At 39.9% G+C, this 22318-nt stretch overlaps 1 protein-coding gene across 2 annotated transcripts in view; it reads right to left on the bottom strand.

Annotated features, from left to right (window-relative positions):
- Positions 1–22318, bottom strand: part of itfg1 (integrin alpha FG-GAP repeat containing 1) — a 172149-nt gene that overhangs the window by 52652 nt on the left and 97179 nt on the right. For both annotated transcript variants that reach the window (XM_061814835.1, XM_061814836.1), the window contains exon 10: positions 17334–17485. In XM_061814835.1, the coding sequence (XP_061670819.1) occupies positions 17334–17485 (152 nt within the window). The remainder of the gene's footprint in view (positions 1–17333; positions 17486–22318) is intronic.

The raw sequence follows: 22318 nt of genomic DNA, 5'->3' as shown, positions 1-22318 counted from the left end.
GTCACAATGGAGAAAAAACTTTATGTAGCTTAATGTAAAAAAAAAAAAAAAAAAAACTGCAATTGTAATTGTCACCAAAAATTTATGTGGACATCTATACTTTGTCTTTGTCAGCCTCTGAAAATTTCAGATATTCAGATCACCCCAATATTTGGGATTTTATAGACATCAAGAGTTTTCCTGTTGTACTGGAGATAAACAATTCTGAAAACTGTGATAAAGCGTTTTCTGCTATTGAGGGCTGTCCCATGCCCATACTCCGACCTCTGACTGCAGAGGACAAACAGCATGTAAACACACACACAATAAATTATATAATTATTAAAAGAATATGTTGCTTATTGGTAGGGTTGGGTATCGTTTTAACTTGAGTCATTCCTGTCCAGATTAACATTCCTCATTTTGATTCTGGTTCCAAACGATTATCTATTCTTATTTTTGGTAAAAAAAAAAGTGTGAATGGGTTAAATGATGGGTGTCCAAATTATGAACAACTAAGGAGGTGCTCGATGTGAGAAAGCATAGCGGGAGTGCCACAAATCAAGCTAGGAGGATGTAAATAGTGTTTAAAGTCCATGTTTTGTGTCAATAATTTATTTGGCCATTGTTTTATTTGTTTTATTATTTGCTAGTTATGTTATTCTGCTAGATGTGCTGTGATAATTTTAGTTTCAATATCACACCGTGACTGTGAACAATATCTCGAGTAATGACTTGCCTACATTGTCAGTGTGTGAGATAATGTAAGCTTCTGTTTGCAAATGTAAAAATGTAATTATTCCTCCTTATTTCGTGCACACCATCATATAGCAGTTTGCATACATGCTAGCAATTTAACCAGTGTGTTCAGGTGTACTTCACTGGACTAGTCACACAACAAGATTCACAGGTTATGAAACACGTTGTGCACTTAAGGTGCGCGATCCATTTTGGAGAAAATGTGGCTTGTGGTCACAAAACTACGGTACATATCATACATAGGTATTTTAATACTCCAGCCATTATTCGTGGATTTACATTACTCGCGGGGTCGGGTGGGAATTAAGGAACGTAACCCCCGCGAATGACAGGGAAACATTGTAATGTGATTAGCGACTACACCCCACACGTAGGATCATGTGACCTAGGGGTGAAAGGAAAATTCTTGAAGGAGCTCGAGTACCCAAAGTAGTTCTGAGCAGCCAGAACACAGAAAGGATTGTGACTTGTGCAAATTGTCCAAACTTAAAAAAAAAAAAAAAACACTTCAGTTGGGTAACTTGTATCTCAAGGCACCACTTTCCCCACATTTATATTTCCTCAATTCATTTGGAAACATTGAAACCGATTTGGAACTATTTCTTCTACGGCTAAGGCAACATAAAGCTTGTGCAGCCCGAAAAGGACATTTTTTATAAACACAAGACTACAGAGATTTGATGGTGGAATGAGCCCTAGCAGGCATTAACTATTTTCGCTTACTGTTTGTCTGATGTTGACCTACAACTCAGAGCTGCACATCTCATTTTCATCTTCAATTCCCTAAGGCTTGTCTTGTTGATTCATGCGTTGGAATGAAATGGAAGTGTGAAGTGGGGGAGAATCAGCACCATGTCTGTGCGTAAATATCCTGCTTTACAGGTGAGATAAAAGGGGGAAAAAATAGATTTAAATTTCCCCCTCCTCATTCCTAATGAAGACTTGTGGTGGTTTCATTAAATGACTTAGCACAAAGCCTATAAATCAGTTTAAGAGCTCTCATTCTGACTCCCTGATGAGAAATAGATGTTAAATTTACTAGCAAGTGAGGAACCCTCGTAAGTCGCAAAGAAAGTAGACCCCACTCCAAACTCAGTTTCTTTGTTGCTCTATCATGAGCAGGGTGACATATAAAAGTCATATCTGATTCCTGTAGCAGGAAGAACCCATACAATTATTGTGTGGCTACGGATGAAAGAGGACATTAATTTGCCCCTCAAAGTGTCTTTCCGCCCCCATAACTCTGGGGGAAAAAAATACAAACAGTAGTAGCTGTAATTATTGATCCCGCCCCTCAAAAAAGAAAAAAACATCATTGGACCTATATGAGTAATGTAAATGGCCGATTTTTAGATAAATACTACAAACTTAATTGCGAGACAATTGATTTGCATGTATGCAAACAACAAAATAATTACACCTATTTAAGTTGTTTGTTTTTTTAATGCTAAAACACAAAGAATGAAAAACACCATTTATGAGCTAACAAAAACTAGCAGTGAACTTTCAGCACTTATTTCTCCCAAAGTAATGAATAGTGGTACACAAACACTGTATAAAACACACAAACAGGCAATATAACATGAGTCTGTGGCATATATTCATCAAACTCTGTGCAAAACGTAAAAACAATATTCATTCCTCAATACTTCTAATTTCGTTACTGCAAATGTGGTAAGCATTGGGTGCACCACAGTGCCCCTTAGAGTTCAAGACAGTAACTTCATGTAGCTCAATAACAACAACATTAAGAAGAATAATGATCCTTCCCTTTTCTTAGCCGCTTATCCTCACAAAGGTTGCGGGAGTGCTGGAACCTAGCCCAGCTGTCATAGGGCAGGAGGCAAGATACACCTGAAACTGGTTGCCGGCCAATCGCAGGGCAAATAGAGACGAACAGCAGTCGCATTGACAATCACACCTTCGGGCAATTTAGAGTGCCAATTCATGCATTTTTTTGGGATGTGGGAACTGAAGGTAGCAGAAATGAAGATATTGAGGTTCTTGCTCGGAGTGAGGAGGTTGGATAGGATTAGAAATGACCTCATTAGAGGGACAGCCAAAGTTGGATGTTTTGGAGACAAGATTCGAGAGAGCAGACTTCGATGGTTTGGTCATGTTCAGAGGCGAGAGAGTGAGTATATGGGTGGAAGGGTGCTGAGGATGGAGGTGCCAGGCAAAAGAGCGAGAGGAAGACCAAACAGACGGTTTATGGATGTGGTGAGGGAAGACATGAGGGCATTTGGGGTTAGAGAGGAAGATGCAGGAGATAGGCTAAGATGGAAAAAGATGACACGCTGTGGCGACCCCTAACGGGACAAGCCGAAAGGAAAATAAGAAGAAGTGGGAGGAAACTAGAGTGCCTGGAGTAAACCCACGCAGGCATGAGAAGACCATGCAAACTCCAAATGGTGGGGAAAGGGAGTTCAATCCCGTTCCTCAGAACTGTGAGTCCAACGCTATACAGGTGCGCTACTGTGTTGCCTCCAAAGATGCAATTGGCATGAAATTTTGACCAGATGTTGTTAACAACCCAAGTAATCCATACATACGGGGAAAATGAAGCAAATAAATTCTGAAATTCAGTGGTGTGTAATACTAATCTGAAAAGACAGAGGGGAAAAAATATTGAACACAAGAAAGGGAGGTGCAAAAAGGGATGGAAGCCAATACAACACCTAAAATATATCAATAATCAAAGATATTAAATAGAAATTCCAGCCTCTTCTAAGTTCCAGTGAATATCTGATGGTGCAGTCCTAACTGATGGCCTACAAATAGGTCTTATTACCAAGGTGTGAGTCAAGACATCTCATGAAGGGTAAGGGCAAAGAGCTGATCAAGCAGAATGGACAATCTGCACTTTTTTATTCTGGAATAGTTTTACTGTTTCTGAGTGGACTTTTTAAGCTTCCTCCTTGGTTTCCGAGTATTATAGCTGATTTATACTTGGTGCGCTGACACACATCTACTGTAATTATAAGAACCTTCTAAGACCCTCTGAGAGGCCCGAAAGTGTAACGAAGAAGACAATTAATTTTCAACTTTAAATGGTTGAGTCAAGGAGGGAGCCATTATCTTTATACTTTTTTCCCGCAGAGCATTTCTGACAGGAAGACATATAAGACTAAAAGAATGTGTGAGATAATTGCTCTCCTGTGTGTATGCTCTTGCTCAGAGGGTACTTCAGCAAGGGTTTAACCCTTCCAAATGTTGTCTGAGACCCCCAGAGTACTGCAATTGTAAGACACTTGATGGTTAAAATTATGATTAAACACAATATTCACTAGGGTGTGTGCATGTGTAATTAGAGAAATCATTGTGGACACAAGCAAATCCCATATATTCTCAGCATCTCCAGTCCTATCGTTGGCGGTAATGATGATTCTCAACTGCCTCACACAAAGTTTTTTTCAGCATGACTATCTCAGGGATCTGGTGGGTCACCACACCGCTTGTGTCAACTTGAAAGTAGACAGTAACATGCAAAAGCCTAAGAAGCCCAATATTTATCACAAACATTAACTCCCCAACTATCCAAAATAGCTGGGTGGCCAACAAACTATCAAAGTACTAATGTACATACGAATAACGAAACAAATGCTTCAGCTAAAACACAACTATCACAATGTCTTGACAAATTTACAAACAAATTAAAAAAAATAATTGTCTAATTAACAAACTAACTATGGACTGATGCACACCATGCGATGTGGACAAAGCTGATTGGACCAGACCATTGCATAATATGAGACTGGCCAACTCACCCCCATACACCGAGCAACTCGATCCATGGGCGCTTTGAGAAGCGAGCCTGTACAGGCATTTGATGCTGTACATAAAGGATATTTCATTTTACCAAATTTATTAAACCATAAAGAGATACATTTATAGTTAAAAGAGGTTTTGGGGGAAGTGGAAGTGGTTGTGATCTCACAATGGGCCTTGGAACGCTCGATTGAACCAGCGTGACACCCTGTTCATTGCATCCCTTCCATTTTTTGTGATAGCAAAACTTCGTTTTAGAGGAAGTTTTATGCATGTATTCACATTTTTTTTTGTGCTCTAACTTGTCAATCACCATCTCTTTTTTTCTTTTTTTGTGTCCTGTTCAGGTGTTGGATCAGGCAAAATGGAGAATCTGCATCCCCTTTGTCCCAGGACAGTTCTACTGTCACTGAGGTGTTTTTGAGCTTCCTCTGTGTTTTTTTCACGTTTTAATTGAAGTTTTATTGAAGATCAGTCAATCAGTCGAATAGAACAATTTCTACAAGGGTGACAGAAAGAAAGACAAAGCACTAACTGTAAACAGAATGACAAATCATTCCATATCTACAAAAAAAAAACAAATATGGATGTTACACGAGACTGTAGCACTTCACCCTGTGAAGGAAGGACAGGACAAGATAGGACAGGAGAACAAGCATGCAAGATGAGGATCATGAACCTGGCTATACAACTGGAATGTTGTGGGACTGACTAGAGGAATTATAGAACTCTATCGAATGAGAATATAAGTGAGGGGATACATTAGTACTTTGCGTTATTTGTTGCAACAAGTGAGTAGTCCTACACCCACTGAAAAAATCCCAAGGGTATGTGCGAGGCGGGCACATACAAGTGAATTCAGACCATTGTGGATCCAAAAAGACTAAGAGAAGTTGCCCTATATTTGCTGTGTCCACAACACAGAGGAAAAGGACCTCATCCAATCAACTGAGGACAGAACTGGGACCAGAGGTCCACCCAAGAGCAACCTTGTGGACACCCTCCCCGCCCCTCACAAGGAGAACATGAAGCCCCCCACAACCCGCAGTCCCAACCCAGCCAGAGGACAGGAGAATGTCCCTTATTTGTTCGAAAAGGGAGGGTGCGTAGGGACACCCAACACCGTCTCTCTCGTTCTCTCAACCGCGGTGCTTGAACTCTTCACCCCCAGATCCTCAACAGATATTTTTTTTGGACACCTTTGATTGCACATTGATGTTATAGTAGAATGTTATGTATTCACGCTGAATGACGTCAGTGCCCATCGGCATTTCTAAATTTTTCATCCCCTGGGAAGACTGAGCAAAGCAAAACTGAACGAAATGTAATCCATGAGTTGAGGCCGTCAATAACCTTCCTCGTTTGCACATATACTTTCTGACCATATATCAGCTGATGAGGTCTAAGTTCCATGATCTCTGTGACTTTTCATCAAGACACCATATTATGTGTGAACAAGAAGAAAAAACGTGATTGTTGCCCGGGATAATCCCCTAAATCTCATCTGTAGGCAAACAAAAACCACTGTTAATGCAAGCAGAGAAAGATTTTTACAATCCAGAGAGCAGGGGTCATCAGCCTTTTTGAAACTGAGAGCTATTTCTTGGGTACTCATTAAAGCAGAGCTCTGCTAGATCAATATACACTTCTAAAATAAACTTCCTAAAATTATATATGATAAATTAATTGACTGTGATCATGTTGTGCCACGTTAATGACCAAAAAATAATTAGTAAACAGATATCAATATTCAACACGAACTTCTATTTTTAAAAAATGTATTCATGTTCAATGTTTACAGTACTGATCACTTCAGCATTTCTCGTTCAGTTCATTTTTTTAGTCCTACCCACGCTTCCAACCTGTTCAGTAGTACATGATCTACCATATCAAAACTTCAGACTAAACCTCAGTTGTTTCAATAAGAGAGAGGATTTAATTTTTTCATTTCAAGTTTACATATCCAAAGAGTACTATGACAACATGGGGAAGCCCAAATGATGAGGTCATGGCTTTGGAAGCTCCTGACAGGTTAACTGTAAAAGTCCAAATTATATGATGGCACACCTGCGGATGTATTTCAGGTCACACCTCAAAAAATCTGCTTCCTTCTTTTAACACATGGGAAAATCAAAAGAAATCGTCAAACCATATCCTTCTTGAACGGTGTGATGGCTGAACATTTTGAATGATGCTTATACATGTACTTAAGTATAATTATTTGATCAGATGAACGTGGCACCTTAAAGCATCTGAAAATTGCACCCAAAGATGAGCTAGACTTGTGGAGCTCCATTATTGTTTCCCTGATTTCCAAGCTGATTTGTTTTGTTTTTCTCCCATTTTTTCAAACAAGGAAGCAGAGTGTTTGAGGTGTGGCCTTATATACATCCCAGTTGAGTTGTCAATTAAACGAAGACTCTCCCCAAAATTCATATGTATAATAAAACCTCGTGAAGTAATATTATTATTACATATATTTTGGACATTGACAAATTAAAAGAAAGAAAGAAAGATTAATTGAAAAAAAAAATTAAAATAAAGAACGTTTTTGAACTCTAAGCTAAATCTGGATGTGTGCCAGCTTTCACAGCCAGACCTGGAAGAAACATCCTTGACCCCGCCCCTGACGTCACCAGGTGCTTAGCATTACAGACCAGTTCTAGCTAAGCCAAGATGCTGACATGTTGTGCAACAAAACTGAGGAAATGCAGCCAAATTTGTCCTTCTTTAACCTCCCGTGGGGTTAACCTGACAGGATAAAGCTGTGGCTATACCAGTTGAGGCTCGTTTATCAGCCGGGAAAGTTGCACGCATCCAATCATTACTGGTTATTAGCTGCTTAGTTATAGCCTCTCGTGCTGGTACTGTATAAGCAACAATATACTGTATGAGGCGGCAGGGTGGCACAGATGTTCAATCTTCCTTGTAGAGTTTGGATGTTTTCCCCGTGTCTGCGTGTGTGTAACCTGTATCCTGCCCATTGACAGCTGGGATAGGCTCCACCACTCCTGCAACCCTCATGCGGCTAAGCGGCTAAAAAAATGGATGGATGGATATATACGTGTAATCACTTTAGGGATGTCCCAATTTTTTTTTTTTTGCATTTTATATTCCAGATATAAATAAACCATTTGATAGTCCTACGCCGTACTCAGAAAATAAGCTCGCATTTTTGATAAACTTTGGACATAGCTCATAGCATTCATATAGCTCACATAGGATTCCAAGACCGTTAATAATGTGTACTCACCGATTTTCCACTGGATATACAAGTGGTTCTCTTATCAAACTGTCATGGATCATAAGTAAATTATTATGTAACACATCTCCGTCCAATCAAACAACTTCATATCTGTTATCTAGTTTCTAGTATCAATGTTATGCAGACAACTTGATCATGATCCAAGTTCATTTCGGTAAGCTCCATTTTTTGTTTGACCTTTTCAAACTCATGACAACACTGGCATTCTGCTACAGTTGGCATTAGGTCACAGAGGGAACACGAACACCAGTCTTTCGAAACGAGCCTGCCTGGAACATCTGGGACGTCCATATTATGCCCCTCCCTCAGCGTCACACCCCCTCTCCAATAGATCAAGTTCCGCCCGTGTGTATTCTGGCTCAAAAGCTTGAACATTGTACACTGTTATTTTTGTTTTGTTTGCTCAATGGCGGGAGTAGTACTAACACGGAGCTTCGACTTGCTGTGATACTTGATTTATTGGCTCTTAGCACACAACACTTCCCGGCTCGTATTTACAGCGATGCGCACATGCACTGTTCCCCCCACCTCACACCCCCTGCTGCCACTGACGGTCGATCGCGAGAGGATGACTGCTTGAAAAGTAGATCTTGGGGTAAAAAAAAAAAAAAAAAAGTCTGGTCATCCGTGCTGTATATTCTCTACATCAAAACCAACTCCTCAGAAAAGCATCAAACAAATGTCCACGGTCCATATAATGGGATTATTGTTCGTCGTCAGTGCCACGCCCCCTCTCCAACACGTCAAGTTCTGCCTGTGTGTATTCTGGCTCAAACGCACAGGCTTGAACATTGTACATTACGCTATTTTTGTTTGTAATTATTTTTCACAAAAACTGACCACAAAATGCCAGATAGTGAACGTTCTCTGTTCAGTGAAATGTATCCACGAGCAACGGGGGGTCAGAACAGCAAGCACTGCAGGCGTGGCAAATGCTGATTGGCTGTCAGTTTTCCAGCCGGGCTCCTTGGAATGTCGGAGCAAGAGAGGAATTTCGATAATACTTTTCCAATTTAGAAATGTTTCTTGGTGAAATCTGTGGATAACTCTGCCATTAAAACAAACACTGAACCCTCATCGACTAACTTTTAATTTGTGCTCCAATTCCTATTAGTTTGGATAAAGAGTTCCTTTAACTCACATGTACTCAGTGAACCTATCCGCAGCTTCCGAAGCCATGATCTCATCATTTGGGCTTCCGCATGTTGTTTCAAGACATAGTATTTTTTGTGTATGTAAACTTTTGACCTCAAAGTAAAGAGAAAATTCTCCCCACAAAATTCTGTCATTATTGTGGGATTTAACAAATTAAATAATTTTGGTGATTCTGGCTGATCTGAAACAAGAAAGGTTTAGTCTGATTTAACTGTATGAAGAAAAACAAAAAAAAAAGAAAAAGAAACAAAGATAGAAAGAAAAAGAGGGAAAGGTATTTTTCCTCCTGATAAATACAAAATTAAACAGCTGTTATTTTAGGCAACAGGACAATGACCCATTATTTTATTTTATACTATACTTTTGAAAATGTAACTTAATTCAATTTTTGAAATACACTTTTGAAAATAAATTCTTTTATACAATACTTTTTTTTTAACTTGTCATCTTCCAACACATGGCTATTTAATTTTGCATTCGATGGGAGAAGAAAAAAATAGGATAAGATGACATGCAGAAACACCTGCAAACAAAAGATCCCGGTAGCTCTTCTCCGGTGTTCTCTGGTCCTCTTAATTTCCTCCCATATGCTTAGCTTGTGTGCGGTCTGAGGTCTTGTGTTGCAACAATGCTCATCACACACTCAAGGGATGACAAAGCATCTTGAGCCGTTGTCTGTCCCATGACCTGAATTTAATGTTTGTTGCTTTCAGGAGCTGCCGATGGAAATGACACCGGGGTGCAAAAGAAGAGGACGACGTTAACATAAACAGACTTGGATGGATGACACTAATGTCAATGAGGCTCCTCTCAAGCAGTTATCTTATTTTGACACAGTAGGTAAATAAAATGGATCTTGAGAGGCATGATTAATTGAAGTCTACAGTTGGGTTGAATTCCCAGAATATGAACTTTTCCTGACATGTGAATGCCTCTGAAATTCATTTGGGATGTATGTAACACTTTTAATAAGAAATTAGCCCCTGTGCAGCTATATGGAAGTTGATGTATGTCCAGTGATAAATGTGCATTGTTCGGTGAACAGGCTACTGCAAAGGAGCATGTTTTTTTTTTCTCTCTCCCAATTGTATTAAATACTGAACTATATAATTGATATACAAACCAAATTCCAATGATGTTGGGACGTTGTGTTAAAAAAAGAATACAATGATTTGCAAATCATGTTCAAATCAACCTATATTTAATTGTACACACTACAAAAACTATATCTACTGTAATTTCCGGCCAATAAGATGCGACTTTTTTCCCCACACGCTTTTAACCCTGCGATTTTATGCGGTGATGCGGCTAATTTGTGCAATTTTTCTAACGACAGCAAAGGGGCACTCGAGCGGAAAAGGTAAGAGTGAGACCGGTGGAATATATGTCCCGAGGAATTTACTTTTACTGGTCTGGCCTGTTAGCGCTCCACTATTATTTTTCTGCTGTATTTCAGTGATTTTTACCGGTATATATATATTTTTTTAAAAACCAGCCCTGTTAGCGCGGCGGCGCTAGCGTCCCGTCTTTCTTTGTAAATATCTAGTGTTTCAATGTGGATTTCAATGTGGTAACTTGCGGCTTTTACACAGCTGCAGCGTATCTATGTAAATGGTATTTCCTTTACAAATGTACTAGATGAGGCTTATAACCAGGTGTCCTCTGTAGGCCAGGAATTATGGTACTGTTCAAACAGATACTTTGCTTTAAGCAAATAATCATAAACTCAGAATTTTATGGCTACAAAATGTTCCAAAAAAAGTTGGGACAGGGTCATCTTTACCACTATTACATCTTTTTCTTTAACAACTTTAACAACAATAAATGTTTGGGAACTGAGGACACTAATTTTTTTTCCCCATTCTTGCTTGATGTACACCTTCACCTGCTCAACCGTCTGACGTCTGCATTATTGTATTTTCCGCTTCATAATGCACTACATATTTTCAATGGCTGTCAGGTCTGGAGTGCAGCGAGGCCAGTCTAGTACACATGCTTACTATGAAGCCACGCTGTCATAACACATGCAGAATGTGGTTTGGCAGTGTCTTTCTAAAATAAGCAGGTGTGTCCATGAAAAAGATGTTGCCTGGATTGCAGCACATGTTTCTCCACAACCTGTATGTACCTTTGAGCATCAATCGTGCATTCACAGATGTGCAAATTACCCATTTCATTGGTACTAACACACACCCATACCATCACAGATACTGGCTTTTGAACTTTGCTTCCACAACATCCATTTCCTCTTTGTTTCATAGGACACGATGGCCACAATTTGCAACAACGATTTCAAATGTGGACCACAGAAAAATTTTCCATTTTGCATTAGTCCATCTTAGACGAGGTCGGACCTAGCAAGGCAGCGTTTTGGGTGTCTTGGCACTAACACAGACCCATACCATCCCAGTGGTTGGCTTTAAACTTTGTGTCCATAACATCCATTTCTTCTTTGGCCCAGAAGACACGATGTTCACAATTTCCAAAAACAATTTGAAATGTGGACTTGTCGGACCACAGAGCACTTTTCCATTTCGCATTAGTCCATCTTTGATGAGCTTTGACCCAATAAGCTGACAGGGTTCCTGGGTGGCATTGAAAAATTGCTTTTGCTTTGCAGAGTAGAGTTTTAAGATGCATTTACAGATGCAGTGTTGAACTGTATTGACTGACATTGTTTTTCTGAAATGTTCCTGAGCACGTGATGCTATCCTTTACACATTGATGGGAGTTTTTGATGCAGTGCCGCCTGAGGGATCGAAGATCACGGGCATTCAATGTCAGTTTTCGGCCTGCCGCTTATGCAGTATTAACTCCATATTCTCTGAACCTTTTGATGATATAATGGACTGTAAATCACAAAATCCCTAAATTCCTTGCAATTGCACGTTGAGGAATATTGTCCTTAAACTGTCTGACTTATACACTTGCTGACAAAGAGGTAAACCTCGCCCCATCTTTGCTTGACTGTTGATCGAGCAATTTAGGGAAGCTTCTTTTATACATGGCACCAACCTGTTCCCAATTAGCCTGTTCACCTGTGGGATGTCCTAAACAAGTCTTTGATGAGCATTAGTAAACTTTCTCAGTCTTATTTTTGCCACTTGTTCCAGCTTTTTTGGCACGTGTTGCAGCCATAAAGTTTGAAGTTAATGATTCGCTGTAAAACAATGAAGATTATCAGTTTAAAAATTACATATCTTGATTTTGTAGTGTATTCAATTAAATATCGATAAAAGATGATTTGCAAATCATTGTTTTTGTTTTTATTTATATTTAAAACAATGTCCCAACTTCGTCGGAATTGGATTTTTATATACATAATTTAATCCATGTTTACAAGGTCATCAATAAAGCAGGTGGCCAGCAGTTGAGCAGTGTTGCCCAGTAACAATACAGGCCCTATACGTGCCAGCCTGTCACTGAAATGGATTTGATGCATTCAAATTTGAAGAAAATTATTCCAAATCTAACACACCTTTGTGCCTTCAATATGATATGCTGTTGTTGTAAATTGTGCTTTCAAACAAAGACCCAAGTTGCCATGCAGCACATATGAACGAAAAATTCAGCTCGCGGCATGTCCATGAAAATTATGCAAATAATAAAACATGCTTGCCATTCTATGGGAAGGACCCATTACGGGCATTGAGCAGTTGCTGATGACCCAGGTGTCAATCAGCGTGCAGACCACATTTTAGGGTTTCTACACACAAACTGCGCACATGGGCAAGTGATAGACTTAAGTGGATGGTAGAATGGGCACATAGGGAAAAGTGTGGAGCCGCACGCCATTTTTTTACTGAAATGTATGGGAAAATATAGCCGTTTATGCAGAGAATACATATCAGACGTTGGGCCAAAAACTGAGGTACTGAGCGTACCATTAGTTATCTGTACAGTTGCACCCCAGGGATATTCACTTTTAAAATTAATCTACATAAGCCATTTTCAACCATTGTGATGGAAGCAATGGTGTCACCCTACATCTAATTATCAAAACGTATAAAACCACACAGACTGCAGGAATGCACAGTTGATCTTCCTTCGGTGAGTTCTGTCTTACAGTCATGAAAGAATGAATCGTAGCTCTAACTTTGATGCACCAATTTTGTCTGAAAGGTAGTGCGAAAGCAGCTTTTATTTAGTTCTGGGGTAACGGACGCCTAAGATGCAATAACCCTAATAAGCAAATCAATACGTTGCATAAATATCCAAGTTGCTAATGAGTCAATGAGTAGAGATACGCTAAATACGTAAAATCCAATGGCAATTACTTAAGGGAGGTATACAGAAATTAAAGGTAATTTACTAAGTACAAAGTGAATGTCTAAAAAGTCTTGTTAATTGCCTGATAAAGCATTTCTTTATTAAATATATGCTTTTTGGAGAACTTTTGCAGCATTTCAGCAATTAATTGCGATGCCCACAAAACTGTAATGTAACTTTTCAAATGTCTGCAGCCTTTCCTTAAATGGTCCTTTGTCGACATGTTCAATGGCTACATCTCCTGCAATAGTGAGTACACTATAGTGCATATAATGTGAGCATGTGTAGACCATAAATGCTGTCATGTTTATATTTGCATTGCTGGCCAAAGGGTTCCATAATTGCAAGCTGAAAGGGAACAGGTAATGGCCCAATGTGTTTTTCGTTCTCAGGTGAAGAACTTGTGTGGGATCAAAGACATACTTCTCTGAATGTGGCTGCGGGAGTAAAATTGATGACAAATTGAAGAAACAGACAATGCAAATAGTAACAAAACAGCTGAGAACAACAGCCCAATATATTAAGGTGAAGACCAATTTCAAGGATCACCATCTGTTGTTGTTCTAGCCAAAGTGGACTTCATGGGAGACGACAGAAGTTGAAAATGAATCGAAATGAAAGAAAATGAAGTTGAAAATTAATCATAAAAAGTGAGACTAGAATTTGCTAAACTACTTGTTGAACAGCTGTCACACTATCAAGCTGGAGTGTTCAAGTGTCCCCCCCTCTCCTAAATGTGAAAATTTAAAAAGCAGCCTTCACTTATGATGGCAAGCACTTGTGAAGCGGCTAAAAATAACCTATTGAGAGAAAAAAGCTGACAGAGCTTGGATTTAAGTGTGCTGTCTACATATTTGCTTAGGAGGAAATCATTGATTGTGCCACAGCACGCAGTGATAACATTGATACAAATTATGCTAAAGTTAGGTTTATATCATGTCAACATTCACTGTAATATCCCAACCAGTGAATGTCAGGAAATTCCTAAAAGATTGGTTTGAATCTCTGAAGCTGCGCTCATTGAAATTATTTCCAGCTAATTTCTTCCAAGCACACATTGTCATAAATGTACACGCAGCACACCATATTGACAGGAAAAAAAAAAAACAATTGTTGACATTTTAGAAGATTTATTAAAAAAAAAAAATAGAAATATCACACAACCATAGGTAATCAGACACTTTGTTCAGTATTTAGTAGAAGACCCTTTTGAGTGAATCCTGTAGAGCCATGAGTCTTTTTGGGAATGATGCAAAAAGGTTTTCACACTTGGAATTGGGGATTTTCTCCCATTCCTAGCAGATACTCTCTAGTTCTGTCAAGTGAAAATTGGAGGACAGCTATTTTCAGGTTTCTCCAGAGATGCTCAATAGGGTTTAAGTCAGGCCTCTGGCTAGGTCATTCAAGAACAGTCAAGGAGTTGTTCTCAACCCACTCCATTTTTTATTCATTTATTTTTTAGCTGTGTACTTAGCGTCGTCTTGTTGGGAGGTGAACCTTCAGCCCAGTCTGAGGTCCTAAACACTCTGGAGAAGGTTTTCGTCCAGGATATCTCCCGCCAGCTGAAAAACATCCCCAGAGCAGGATGGGGCCACCACCATGCTTCACTGCGAGAACTGTATGGGACAGGTAATGAGCAGTGCCTTGTTTTCTAAACAAATATCGCCAGAGAATCTTACTTCTCATGATATTAGAGCCTTCAGGTGTTTTTCCATTTTTTTCCCCAAGCAAACTCCATGTGGGTTGCACTGAGGACAGGGGTTTCTGTTGGGCCAACTTGCCATTAAGCCCTGACTGATGGAGGACTGCAATGATGGTTGACTTTCTTGAACTTTCTCCCAACTTCAGACTGCATCTCTGGATCTCTGCCACAGTGACCTTTGGTTCTTCTTTACTTCTCGCGCCAAGGCTCTTCTCTCCTGACTGCTCAGCTTGGCCAGATGGCCAGCTCTGGCAAGGGTTCTTCCAAAACATCTCCCATTTAAGGATCATGGAAGCCACTGTGCTTGTAAGAACCTCAAGTGCAGCAGACAATTTTTGTAACCTTGGGAAGATCTGTGCCTTGCCACAATTCTGTCGCTGAACTCTTCAGTCAGTTAATTTACCCACAGGACTCTCATTTGCTTTGACATGCACTGTGAGCTGTAATGTCTTATGTAGACAGGTGTTAGGCTTTCCCAATAGAGTCCAATCAGTCGAATCAAAAACAGCTGGACCCCAATGAAGACGTAGAACAGGGGTGTCAAATGTAAAGCCCGCGGGCTGTATCCACAATCCAAAAGGGACTGAATTTAGCAGCCAGTCACTTTGAAAAATAAGACAGGAAAGCAGATGCAGTTTAAAAAAAAATAATGAAGCATTTAGAGACTAATGCTAGCATCGTGTCAATTGGCTTGGAACATTGTAAGGCCAAAAAGCGATACGATTTGATTGTATTTTATTAAAAAATGCCTTGGTGACAACACTGAAATCTCGTTTCCTAAAAATAAAAATCTTAAACGGTATCAGACTTTCAATTGTCCTGCCACACTGTTGAACAGAGAATATTGGATATTAGCGTGGCTAGTGTTTCACAATTGCACTCAGACCTCCAATCATGTGAGTACTGTATTTTAGTGTTGCATTAGAGACAAGACTTGGTTGAACTGGTAGTTTGTGTGTGAAAGAGCACAAAATTTCATTTTTTTTAAATTACTTGCCTGTTGTCTTTGTTCTGTGTAGGAGTCATTTTTCTCATTATCATGTTGGTGTGTGACACATAATAAATTTGGGTGAGCAAAGGTATGTGTGAGGATGTAATGATCTTCATGTGTATGATGTGGCTCTGCCTTAACACGGTAAAAAATGTGGCTCTTGATCCCTGACTGGTTGGCCACCCATGCTCTCGCACCTTGTGTAATAAGTACTGGTGAGATCCCAGTAATTTTTCCATGGGGAAGGTGGCTTCAAGGGTTAAGGCCGGAAGGACACGGCAATAATTATATATGGTTTTGGGCAAAATGTAGGCTTCAAAAGTGTGTGTGTATACGAGTGCGGGTGTTTGTGTGTGAGGTTCTTACTATCCTACAGTCTCTACCAACCCCCACAGCGCACGCACAAATCAGTAAGCATTGATGATAACAGCTCTGACCTCTTAACTATCTTATCTTCATCTCGTAAAATAATCCATATGTCTTTTAATACGCAAACACACGCACACACAAGCGCACACACACGCACGCACACACACACACACACAACACACACACACACACACACACAACACACACACACACACACACGCACACACACTTTGGTGTCCATGCTGTGTACCATATACCTAGGCACATGGCGTAATGACTTTTAAAAAGGCTTTCTTATCAGCAGTCTATGTCTGCATACTGAAGATCACACTCACCTTTGGTGCTTTTTTTCAGTGGGGCAAGACTGTGCGCAGACTGACTGAATTAATGTTAAAACCCTCATGACTTACCGCCATGAAACCCATCAGATATGTGTTAAGTGGGAGTGGAGAGGTGGGGGATGCAGTTACTCTGTGGAGCATTGCAAGATAGGAGCCCCACCACCTTTATTTAAATTGGACTTTAAAAAAAAAAAAACATTGTTTAATTGAAATAAGAAAATAGGATTATTGCAAAGTAAATTCATAAAAATTGGACAATTAGTTTTAGTAAAATTCAAAATATAGAAAAAAGTCAAACTAAGACGAAACAGATGCAATATACAACATTTTTAATTAAAAAAAAAAATGTGGACTGGGTTTTGAGGCGGAATTGTCTCAGTTGCATGACAATTCTTTACAGTGAGGATGAAAAAATTGAGTAAGACAAAAATAAAACAAAAAATAAGTGGCTAATCCTAACCCTACAATGTAATAGTGTTGATGTCCCCAAACATCTGCATTGTATTTGTAACATAACATGCACTAATTGGAATGACATAAGGTGTACTAAATATTGTGCCCAAGGTTATGTTACATCTACAGTATAGACAGATGACATGATTATCTGACAATGGGACAAATCTGAATGTAATCCATTTACTGGAGATATTTGTCAATATAAACTTTATTTTACAGTTTTTGTGAAAAACACCTAATTCAGTGTCAGCTAGAAGAGCATTTTCGAGGTAATCTTACCTGCCACTGGTGTTGCGGAGGACCACAAGGGCGTCGGGGAAACCGTCCAGGTTGTAGTCCCCAAGGTGCAAGGACAGAGGGTGGCTGGGGTTCCCTGGCACAAAGCTCCACACTGTCCCCCTCTGCTGGAAGTCAGACAGGATGGGGACCCACTTGAAAGGAAACAAACAAAACCATAAACAACAATACGACACTCTATAATGATAATAATAAGCACATTGGATGACAGATTAGCACATCTGTTTCACAATTCTGAGGACTGGGGTTTAAACCCAGCCTCGCCTGTGGGGATTTTCCATTGTGTAACCAGTGTTAATGTTGGTTTTCTCTTGTTACTCTGGCTCCAACATCCCAAAAATATGAATGTCAGATGTGAAAGACTAAGACTCTTGTAGGTTTTAAGCGTGATTGTGAATTATTGTTTGTGTGTGCCCTACGATTGGCTGACAAACAGTTTGGGGTGTACCCTGCCTCTCATGCAGGGAAAGCTGGAAGACGTTCCGGTACTTTCATCCAAAAAAATTCCATACCGAATCGGTGGTGGCCTAGGTTAACAACATCTGCCACTACTGCCGTTAACGAGGTGGAAAGCAGGTTTTTAGGCAGAAAGAGAAGAGGAAAACACAAAGCCCAGAACTCAATGTGGGGACTTTGAATATTGAGACTATGACAGGAAAAGCTCAGGAGTTGGTTAACATGATGATGAGGAGAAATTAATTTACTATGGTGTAGATGGGAAGAGAAATGGAATAGGGGCTATTGTAAAGGAAGACTTATCGAAGAATGTCTTGGAGGTGAAAAGAGTATCAGATTGAGTGATGAATCTGAATCTTGAAACTGAAGGTATTATGTATAATATGATTAGTGGGCATGACCCACAGGTAGGGTGGGACCCAGACTTGAAAGAGAAATTCTGGAAGGAACTAGACAAAATAGTTCTGACCATCCTAGAAAAAAACAAGGATCGAAATTGGTGAAGACTGTAATTTAAATTTTTGTAAGAAAGCGGGGTTGATGAAGAGGGGAGTGGGTACGTTTGGCATCCAGGAAAGAAACTTGGAGGGACAGATGATGGTAGACTTTTCTAAATGCATGAAAATGGCTGTAGTGAACACTTTCTTTCAGAAGAGCAAGAAAATATGCTGACCTACAACAGTGATGGTAGAAGCATGCTGGTGCGTTACCTTTTCTGCATAAGATGTAGGAGGTTACTGAGTGTAAGGTAGTGGTAATGGAGATGTAGCTAGACAGCATCGGATGTGGTATGTGACTAGTTATGGGGAGAAAGATTAAGAAGACAAAGACAGCGAAAAACAAAAAAACTGGGACACAGAGAGATGTGCGTAGAGGAGTAAAGAATACATGGTGATAAGCCATAGATAGAGAGTGGCAAAGCCCAAATGAGGCAAATATGTATATTCACGATGGATATTAAAGAAGCAGAAAAATATCCATAAAGGTTGGACAGACAGAGAGCGAGAGATGAGAGGATGTGAAAGAGAATGAATAGTCTTGATTGATGCCAGTAGTGTGCTGGAGAGATAGAAAGAATACTTTGAGAGGAGTTAATAAAGGAGGAACATGAGAGAGAAGAAAGAGTAGAGGAGGCAAGTGTGGTGGACTAGGAAGTAGCATAATTCGTTCCAAGATCACTGCCAAAAATAATCATTCAAACTACATTATGTAAAGAATAATTAAATTATATTCATTTAGTTATGGCATTGGCGACTAAGTGAAGAGAACGGTGAGTGACAAGCAAAAGGCATCGGACGGAGGAGGAGGCAAACTTTGACAGCCGAGAGAAAACACGTAATAACGTTTGCGCGCACATAACTTAATTCCACTAAAGTTTCTTGGGGCCCATGGTGAAGAAAGATGAATAAACTTGCAAAACACAAACGAAAAAGTTGTACTTTTCCAATGTGTATGAGCTTGTGACAGCACTAGCGTGATGTGGTGACAGTTGAGTGTCCAAGGGAATCTGAAAGCATGATGGGTAAAGACTGACATCCCTGCTCGCTGCCAGGAAGATGTTATGGCGATAATTTCATGTGCAGGGTGTCTCCCTCAGAGATAGGGTGAATAGCTCGGTCATCCGAGAAGGGCTCAGAGTTGAGCTGCTGCTACTCCACATTGAGACGAGCCAGATGAGGCAAATTTACAGACAGATGTGGGATGAATTAATTTACAGACAGATGGGGGACAAATTAAGTTCAGTTTGAGGCTACAAGTTGAAGTTTGTGTAGCTTTTCAAAGAGGCACTCAGTTGATGTGTATGTATACAGAGTTTTCTGGAGTGGTTTCAATGAACCCTATCAAAACTTCAGAGGTTGCGTTGAAGAGGTAACTTTAAGGTCCCCGTCCATCAGAACCATGTTTTGTCCACTTTTACGCATAACATTGGTCAAAAGTAATCTGTGACATGGTTCAAGTTTGAAATCTGTGAGGTTTGTTAGTTGAAAGGAAAAGTCCTTTAACAGCAAAAACTTGCAAAACAGGTGTATATGAAATTGCATATTGTGTGATGATGTTTCAGCAATTATTGAAGTACCTGCCCAATTCATATTTGGTACCCACCCACTCAAATATATATATACACACACACACATACAGTGCCTTGTAAATGTATTCAGCCCCATTGAACTTTTCAACCTTTCGCCACATATCAGGCTTAAAACAAATATGGAAATTTTTCATTTTTTTTGTCAAGAATCAACAACTAGTGGGACACAATCGTGAAGTGGAACAAAATTTATTGTGTATTTTATACTTTTTTAACAAATAAAAAAATGAAAAGTTGAGCGTGCAATATTATTCGGCCCCATTACTTTCAGTGCAGCAAACTCACTCCAGAAGTTCTGTAAGGATCTCTGAATGATCCAATGTTGACTGATGATGATAAACAGAATCAACCTGTGTGTAATCAAGTCTCCGTAAAAATGCACCTGCTCTGCGATAGTCTCAGGTTTCTGTTTAAAGTGCAGAGAGTATCTTGAAGACCATGGAACACACCAGGCAGGTCCGAGATACTGTTGTGGAGAGGTTTAAAGCCGGATTTGGATACAAAAAGATTTCCCAAGTTTTAAACATCTCAAGGAGCACTGTGCAAGCAATCATATTGAAATGGAAGGAGCATCAGACCACTGCAAATCTACCAAGACCCGGCCGTCCCTCGAAACTGTCACCTCGGACAAGGAGAAGATTGATCAGAGATTCAGCCAAAAGGCCCTTGATCACTCTGGATGAACTGCAGAGATCTACAGCTGAGGTGGGAGAGTCTGTCCATAGAACAACAATCAGTCATCCACTCACAAATCTGGCCTTTACGGAAGAGTAGCAAGTAGAAAGCCATTTCTCAAAGATATCCATAAAAAGTCTCATTTAAAGTTTGCCACAAGCCACCTGGGAGACACACCAAACATGTGGAAAAAAGGTGCTCTGGTCAGATGAAACCAAAATCAAACTTTTTGGCCACAATGCAAAGTGATGTTTTGCGTAAAAGCAACACATCACAACAACACCACCCTGAACACACCATCCCCACTCAAACATAATGGTTCCAGCCTCATGGTTTGGGCCTGCTTTTCGTCAGCAGGGATAGGAAAGATGGTTCAAATTGGTGGGAAGATGAATGGAGTCAAATACAGGACCATTCTGAAAGAAAACCTGTTGGAGTCTGGAAAAGACCTGAGACTGGGACGGAGATCTATCTTCCACCCGGACAATGATCCAAAACATAAAGCCAAATCTGCAATGGAAAGATTCACAAATAAAGGTGTGAGAATGGCCAAGTCAAAGTCCAGACCTGAATCCGACTGAGAATCTGTGGGCATAGCTCAAGACTGTTGTTCACAAACGCTCTCCATCCAACTTCACTGAGCTCGAGCTGTTTTGCAAGGAAGAATGGGCGAGAATTTCAGTCTCTCAATGTGCAAAACTGATAGACATACCCCAAGCGACTTCCAGCTGTAATTGCAGCAAAAAGTGGCGCTACAAAATATTAGTGCTACGGGGGCAAATAATATTGCAGGCCCCACTTTTCAGGTTTTTATTTGTTAAAAAAAAGTTTAAAATGTCCAAGACCTTTCGTTCTACTTCACGATTGTGTCCCACTTGTTGTTGATACTTGACACATTTTACATTTTATTTTATATCTTTATGTTTGAAGCCTGAAATATGATGAAAGGTTGAAAAGTTCAGGGGGGCTGAATACTTTCACAAGGCACTTTATATATATATATATATTGTGCACCTATGTCATGAAATCACGTCACTGGCTGGAAGTGTCGGTCAAACAAACCATTCTTCAATGCTAAGTCGGATGGAGACGACGCGAAAATACGTCTTGTAGCACGACGCCCAGAGTTTTGTCCGATACCGTTAAAACATTTAGAAGCTGATAATAAACAAAAGAAAAAAGAAAACAAACCGCTGGGATAGGCTTCAGCCCCAGTACATGGAACCGGGTTGTGGCCACACGAACTTCGGTAAACCTCTGTGTGACCGACGGTTTATTTTCTTTTTTTAAATATGCATTGGACTCAATTGAGAATGCATGTTAGAAAAAAAGTCTGTCGGAGAGAGGTTTACACAACACGCTTCGTTTACGTTAACTCCCTGTCATTTTTTTTTTTTTAAACGCATTGTTCTCAAAAGAGGCAACTTGGCATTATAAATACTTCTTGGGAATTTGAGATTGAGAAGAATTTGGTTGGGCACCATCTATTACGTTTCATTATTGAAATCCATCAATCTTTTCTTGTCATTTCAGATGATATTTCATAGAATGATCTCTTTGAATATCTGTCTTGTCTGTTGTACCAACCAACAGCACAACAAGTCTCCAGCATTGTGTATATCTGCTACGAGCAGTTCTTTTTGACTGGCAATATGGCACCATGACGTCACGTACATGAGCGCTCTCTCTCTCTCTCTCTCTCTCTCCTCTCTCTCTCTCTCTCTCTCTCTCTCTCTCTCTCTCTCTC

The sequence above is a fragment of the Syngnathoides biaculeatus genome, chromosome 3 (genome assembly GCF_019802595.1).
Source record: "Syngnathoides biaculeatus isolate LvHL_M chromosome 3, ASM1980259v1, whole genome shotgun sequence".
Classification (NCBI taxonomy): domain Eukaryota; kingdom Metazoa; phylum Chordata; class Actinopteri; order Syngnathiformes; family Syngnathidae; genus Syngnathoides; species Syngnathoides biaculeatus.
Note: the sequence above shows the minus strand (reverse complement) of the source record. Positions and strands in the feature narration are given on the sequence as shown.